The 7,881-nt window shown below is 35.0% G+C and overlaps 1 protein-coding gene across 1 annotated transcript; it reads left to right on the plus strand.

Annotated features, from left to right (window-relative positions):
* Positions 1 to 3,111: 3,111 nt before the first annotated feature.
* LOC149667015 (uncharacterized) lies at positions 3,112 to 5,410 on the plus strand. Its single transcript, XM_089841669.1, has 6 exons — positions 3,112 to 3,150; positions 3,227 to 3,282; positions 3,370 to 3,743; positions 3,846 to 4,015; positions 4,076 to 4,987; positions 5,087 to 5,410. Exons 1-6 carry the CDS (start codon positions 3,112 to 3,114, stop codon positions 5,408 to 5,410), a joined length of 1,875 nt encoding a protein of 624 aa, XP_089697795.1.
* The last annotated feature ends 2,471 nt before the right edge of the window (positions 5,411 to 7,881 follow it).

Below are 7,881 nucleotides of genomic sequence, written 5' to 3' on the forward strand. Positions count from 1 at the left end.
ATTTTAATTGTATAATTGTTTTTCACTTTTAGTAATAAGACATTAGTTTGTTAAATTTTAAATAGTGCTCTTTTGTAGATGTTTGATTAAACCGTCAAAATTTTAATTGTATAATTGTTTTTCACTTTTAAAATAAGACATTAGTTTGTTAAATTGTGAATAGTGCTCTTGTGTAGACGTTTGATTAAACCATCAAAATGTCAAAAATATTTGTAGAAAAAATGCTTGTCAATTAATTGTAAAGAAAAACAGAAAATATTGTGTTTTGGTGTGTTTTATTACAGTTTAAGTGAATTTTAGAGTGATTTATTGCAGTTTTAGTGTGTTTTGGTGTAATTTATGCTCATTTAAATAAAAAATGTACAAACAACAGACCTACAAGCGTAAATTCATACGCAAAGATAAATTATCACTATACAGACAAAGGTAGAAAAAACTAGTTGGTTTATATTGAACTAAAATTGGGAGAAAAATGTTCAAAAATGATTAATTCATACACCTACTGTTTCCGTTTTGTCGTGACAGATGTTCGTAGAAATGGTAAGTTGATTCAAACGAAAATATCATAATAATGTTGGAGTGATATTGGGAATGTAGGTAAGGAAATTTATTTCGTTATACTTTAATGTTATAAATACACAATATATAAATTAACTAATAATAATAAACTAAATAAACTAATAATAATAAACTAAATACTTTGTTCCACGTATTAGTATGTTCGATATGATATTGAGTCTTACAGAAACTTTGTGAAAATACACATGTACACTACGTATTACGTGATATAGGGAATATTTTCAATAAAGGATTTTTAAATTACACGGGAAATTGGGGGGGGGGTAAAGTTTAAATTTATACATTAAAAGTAATATTACAAGCGAGGGTATTTTAAGATTTTGAATTCAACGTCTGTTTCATCGAATATTAGGGGACGTTTAACGGCGTGGTAAATATTTTTAAATGTTTCTTTACAAATTGTTTCCGTAAAAATAGTGAATAAGGGGGTAGTGTATGGCGGTCTATTTGTTAACATGTTTTACTGTAGTTTAGTGTGTTTTGTTGTAATTTAAGTGAATTTTAGACTGTTTTATTGCAGTTTTAGTGTGCTTTGGTGCGTTTTATTGTAGTTTTATTGTACCTTAGTGTATTTTATTGTGGTATAGTGTAGTTTAAGAGTGTTTTATTGTACTTTTAGTGTATTTTATTGTGGTATAGTGAAGGTTTAGAGTGTTTTATTGTTCTTTTAGAGTGTTTTATTGTAGTTTTATTGTATTTCAGTGTGTTTTACTGTAATTTTATTGTATTTTGTTGTAATTTAAATTTTTCATCATAACTTTTTATTGGACCTTAGTGTACTTCATTGTGGTATAGTGTAATTTTAGAGTGTTTTATTGAATTTTTAGTGTATTTTATCGTGGTATAGTGTAGTTTTAGAGTGTTTTATTGTGTTTTACTGTGTTTTGGTGTGTTTTATTATAGTTTTATTGTATTTTTTTTGTATTTCAGTGTGTTTTACTGTAATGTTATTGTATTTTGTTGTAATTTAGGTTTTTCATCATAACTTTCTATTGTACCTTAGTGTATTTTATTGTGGTATAGTGTAGTTTTAGAGTGTTTTGTTGTGTTTTACTGTGTTTTATTGTAGTTTTATTGTACCTTAGTGTACTTTTAGTGTGTTTTATTGTACTTTTAGTGTGTTTTATTGTACTTTTAGTGTATTTTACTATGGTATAGTGTAGTTTTAAAGTGTTTTATTGTACTTTTAGAGTGTTTTTTTGTTATTTTAGTGTATTTTATTGTACCTTAGTGTATTTATTATGGTATAGTGTAGTTTTAGAGTGTTTTATTGTCCTTTTAGTGTATTTTATTGTGTTTTACTGTGTTTTATTGTAGTTTTCTTGTACCTTAGTGTATTTTATTGTACCTTAGTGTATTTTATTGTACCTTAGTGTATTTTATTGTACCTTAGTGTATTTTATTGTGGTATAGTGTAGTTTTAGAGTGTTTTATTGTACTTTTAGTGTATTTTATTGTGTTTTACTGTGCTTTGGTGTGTTTTATTGTAGTTTTATTGTACCTTAGTGTATTTTATTGTGGTATAGTGTAGTTTTAGAGGGTTTTATTGTACTTTTAGTGTATTTTATTGTACTTTTAGCGTATTTTATTTTGTTTTAAATTCCACAGAGAAAATATCCTTTTTAAATCAATGTTAAATTTAATCTTAAAATATATTTTATCCCCTAATTTTATAACACTTTAATTCAATAAATCAAGCAAGTCCATCTACTTTAAGCAAATTAAATATGTCTAATTTATATATATATCTAGTTAGAATGTGTTAGATTTATTGACGTAATTGGTGGGGTTTCGAAAACTATTTAAATCTATAACAAGATAGTTATTTATATGTAGATATGAACTTCCAGATAAGGCGGTTGTCTAAAAGGTAAAAAGATAAGGTTTTAAAATGGGCTTAAAATATCAATTATATTAAACCTACGTAAAATAATTAGAAACCCATGTCATTCAAACATTTTCTTTTTATTCGAGATTCTACAAATTTTGTTTATTTACTGTCCCTCGCCTACAAAATGTAGAACTTACAAACGTTTTATTAATTAAAGAAAGTCTGCGAAATACTTATTCGCGAAATAATTATTCGCGTCATTGGATCTCATGTGATAATGAACTTCATGAAACATTAAACTGTGAGTGTTATCACACAGACACTCGGCTAACCTGCAAATCTGCAGGGCCTTGAATATATAATGCGTAGCTGTGTCGTTTTCATCACTATAATTTTTCCTTACTGTTTTGTTAGTTTTATATACCATAAACATACACATATGAAGAGCTAAGTTCAGAACTCTTAGGTACTGATATGGACAATGAAATTCGTATCCTCCGTAATAAAAGGTACGAAATTTACATCTCTCCTCATTGCGAGGATGGCAACTACCTAACTGACAAATATTTGGGGTTGACATTCCGTACATTTTGTTCGGTGTGAGGTGTACGGGAAATTCGTGGATACTATCCCCCGCAAATTCTTTCAATTTGAATTGTTGAACCTTCTTATTTATGATACATGGAAACTGTCTAGCAAACATGTCAATTAATGACCCTGCGGGTAATTTCTCTGTAGAAGTTAGTAATCTGTACATCGCTAAGTGTTTCAAACCAAAATTTATATTAGGGCCATTAACGTATTGCCATATACGAGGAAGCTCCCGTGATTGGTTCCTCTTCGGCAATAGCTATTTTAGAATACGTGCAGAAGTATGTCACGTGTTCAATCCCAAAAAATGCTGGAAGTCCAGAATTTTACCGGCTAGTAAAAAAATTTCAAACACATAAATGTTGCAGCAGTTGCTACCGAAAGGTTAAGAAAGGAAATAAGGAGCTCAAAGTGTGTCGTTACGGTTTTCCTCGAAACGTAACAAACGTTACGCATCATCGTAAAATGAAACGAAGCCAAAAACGCCTTTATGATTTGCCCAGAAATGAGAGCGAAGTTTTTATCAATGACTACAATCCGGCATTACTTTTGGCATTGAAAGCCAATATGGATTTGCAGTTTGTCGCCGATTCCTCGGAACAAGTGGCGATATACGTCACGTCGTACGTGACAAAGGGAGATCGGGCTGAAATGGATCAGTGTTTCGCAGAGTTGGCACACGAAAGCTTGTCTAAAAGACTGTTCGCTTATGGACTGAAATCTTTCACAAATAAATCGGTCGGTATTTACGAAGCCTTGGACATGATGTTGGGTCAGAAATTGTTTCAAAAGTCTGACAGCACCAAATTTATTAACACTAACGTGAAGGAAAACCGATCCAAAGTTTTGAAATGTTACAAGGATCTTGCGCGCTTGAGGGAAATTGATCCTGAAAGCGAAGACATTTGCCAACCAGGGTTTGTGGACGATAAGTATCCCAACAGACCCTATAGCTTGGAAGATTTAGGCTTGCGCGAGTTCGGCCGGTTTTACGATTACGTCAAGTACTCGGAGGCAGCGAAAAAATCTGAAAATGTAATCGAGTTGAAAAATAATCTCGGTTTGATGAGAAAGAGGATTAAGCCCTACATAATAGAACATTACGTTCACGACCCAATAGAGGAACCAGAAAAGTACTGCCACTCTCTACTTATTCTGTTCAAACCATGGCGAAACGAAACTGAATTATTGGGCGAATTTGCAACCTTCGCTAAAGCTTTCAAAAGCTCATTATCGACGCTAAAACCCATGAGAGAATACCATGAGAAATTTTCGGTTTCCAAAGAAGTTGAAAAGAAGCGCAAAGCCTCCGAAAAAGCTAAAGAGACTTCAGCTCTTTCGGATACAGAAAGCTATGGCGATGAAAATGCCCTTCAAGGGAAAGAAATCGTCGTTGAAACGGAAAATGCGATGCACGATGTCGAAGCCGCTATGGAAATTGATTTCGAGGGCATGACACTAGACCAAGTTGCGCTACTCAACACTGATCAAAAAAGGGTGTACGACAAAGTCATGGATCACTTCACCCAAGAGAGAGGGCAAAAGGAAAATTTTTGCCATTTTGTGTCTGGTCCGGGTGGCACTGGAAAGTCCTTTCTTATTGCCACTATCGCCAACGCCGTTAGACGCCACTTTAAAAATGCCGGTAGCGTCGCGATCGCCGCTCCCACGGGCTTGGCTGCACTAAATGTCAACGGCGTAACGTTGCATAGATTACTTATGTTGCCAGTAGAACATGGGCGTACCGCGGAATACCATTCCCTCAATTCCGAAAATATTTCCATTATGAAACAAACTCTGGGAAATTTGAAACTCTTGATAGTCGATGAGATCTCTATGGTGTCTTCGGTCTTACTAACTTACGTTCATTTGAGGCTAAATGAATTTTGGGAAATGAACAAGCCTTTCGGCGGTGTCCTTTGCATTCTCGTTTTTGGAGATTTCTTCCAATTGCCGCCTGTACAGGGTAATCCCGCGTTTTTAAAAGTCACTTCCCAGGAAGCGAGACTAAGATTTAATAGCATTGGTGGCACTGATCTTTGGAAGTATTTCCAATACGATGAACTAACGCAAAACGTACGACAGGCCGGCGACAGAGTTTATGGCGACCTACTTAACCGAATTAGAATTGGAACTGTTACAAAAGATGACGTTTCAACCTTAGAAAGTAGACCAGTTACGGGAGGGAACAAAATTCAGGTGGCTATGAATCTTTACCTTAAGCTGGTTAAAGAAGGATTTCATCCCATCTGTTTGATGCCGAAAATGGCCATGTGCGATAAATTCAACTTAAAAATGCTAAAGGAAAGCCGACAGAAAGTTGAATGCGTTCAATGCGAAGACAAACTCGTTGATTACGACAAAAAATTACAAAAACATTGTAAGGAGACTGAAAATGTTAGACAATGAGCCGTCAAAAACTGGAGGTCTAGAGAGCAAGCTGTATCTCTGCGTTGGATGTCGAATAATGGTTAGGAGAAACATCAATTTTGAAGAAGGTGTTATTAACGGCACCATGGCCATTATAACGGGATTCCAAAAGAACGACAGTGGCAACATCACTGGTATCCGTATCAGAGTAGATCGGGAACCAAGCGGCGAGAAGAATAAGCCCGACTTTTTAGTCGAGAAAATGAGCGTCAAGTTCTTGTTAATGACCAATTTATACGTCAAACGAACGCAATTTCCCGTAATCTTGGCATATGCCATTACTATACACAAAAGCCAGGGAATGAGTTTAAAATGCGCAATTATGGATTTGGGATCAAATTTATTTGGAACTGGCATGGCATACGTCGCTTTATCGCGAGTGACTTCCTTGGCCGGTCTCCATCTCTTGCAATTAGACCCAAATAAAATTATGGCAGATGGACGAGCCATTGCGGAGTATAACAGGCTGTGTCAAAAACACAGACCTGATCTTCCACTTATAGAAATAGTGGGGTCGGAAGCCAAGAGAGGTACAAAAAGGCCAACGTCGAAGAGTATTTTAGAAGGTGAAGGCGAGCGATCTGATGAAACGGCAGAAGAAAGACCAAATAAAAAGATTAGACTAGGTGTTCAAAGTGTAGACATTTTTCCCTTGAAAGGATTTGAAAATGGAGATGGAGTAACGTGCTACGCAAATAGCGTTTTGCAATTGCTCTTACTGATTCCGGAATTAAGAAACATGGTTAAAGGGCATAAAGTATCATTGAGCGATAAGCCTATTTTGACTTGCCTTCGTAACACTATTGAGCATGTTGAAAATTCAAATTCGAGTTCCGGCGACGATGGTTTCAATTTGCCAACGGCTGTTGGTCTGCCTTTTACCCACAAACAACAACAAGATGCTAGTGAATTCTTATGGGTTCTCTTGCCAAAACTTTGCGAAGAAATGGAAACTTGTGACTCTGACGCTCTTCAAGAACTATTATGGACAAAGTCGCAAAACGTTACCAAATGCCCGAACTGTCACCTTGAAAAAATTTCTGGAAACATTATCCAAAGCTGCATCTTCACTCTTCCTTTGCCAAACCTCGCTAAAATTGATTGGAAACCATTAATAGAAAGGATGAGACCAGCAATGATGGCATGCGGAACTTGTAAATACAGAGAAATTAATGAACGTGATGTGTTGATTTCTGCCAGTATGTACGTATTTCTGTGGTTTCCAAGAGATACTGTAGTAAATGGTCACCCTATTAAGATTTTAACCAAAATATCTGGATTCGAAAATCAGAAAGTGGTTTTAAACCATAGCGTTTACAAAACTAGGTGCGTGATCATTCATAAAGGTTCTTCTTTAAACCAAGGTCACTATCTGAACTTTATTCGAAAAGATAACAGCTGGTACGAGGTTAGTGATACAACAATCAGCAAGCGAAACAGATTCGTCAGTAACTTGACTGACGTCTCAATCATCCTTCTAGAGAAAGTCTCTCTTTTTTAAAGAGAAAACAGCAAAACTGGTGTTGTTCTGGGTGATCAATGAAAAGTGGTAAATTAAGGAAACATAGGAAACTTGCCCTTGAAATATATGCAGATATTGCTGTAAAATGTTACCGAGAAAAAAATTAAATTGCAGGGATAAAACTTGGAAATATTGTGTGGAAAAAACTGGGAAGAAATCGCAGGGAAAAGAATAGAAAGTAATTGTTGAAAAATAACGAAGATACAAAGGAAAATATAAATTATCTAGCAAATACTCCATCACAAATATTAAGTAGGAACTTTATTATAATTTCATGGTTTGAGAGTTCTACAAAACTAATCAAAATCAAATGTTATAACTTTACTATTGCGAGTTAAATTCCAGCAATTTTGAAATTCATCCAAGATATAGGAAATAGTTATAGTTGTTTAGAAGTAATATACAAACCCCCAAGAAACTAATTCCCTGGCGTCTATTGTTATTGCTATATATTCCTCGCAAACGAAGAACGCTTAGGAATATTCCAAAATGTAACTTTTCCGTTTTAATTTCAATATATCATTAACATAGTTCGCAAAATCACCAGCGCCAATTAAATCTAGCAACATTAAATTTTATAATGCTGCCAAACAAAACAAGGGGATCTAGCTCATAATTAAGCCATATCACTTGTGATCTCTCGCCATCCCTGATTCAATCAATTTTCTCTTACTGAAATGTCCTCTAGTATACGGGTGAATGGGCGGCGAGCGGGTATTTTTCCTTTGCCAGCGATGCAACGTGGATCACACTTGTCTAAGGCCATACTTACTTCCGTTAAAAAGATACTATGGCCATAATCTTCCAAGCACGCGCCTAGACAATCCTCTTTAGGCTCTTTCCCTCTGACCGCTTCAATCTCCTTTTCCTCTCTCTTGAGGCTGATTTAGCACCGTTAAAAGTATTATAGACATCGTCTTCAAGCTCT

This window comes from Phalangium opilio, unplaced genomic scaffold (genome assembly GCF_054372755.1).
Source record: "Phalangium opilio isolate 3A_F unplaced genomic scaffold, DU_Popi_V2 ptg000060l_1, whole genome shotgun sequence".
Taxonomy (NCBI): domain Eukaryota; kingdom Metazoa; phylum Arthropoda; class Arachnida; order Opiliones; family Phalangiidae; genus Phalangium; species Phalangium opilio.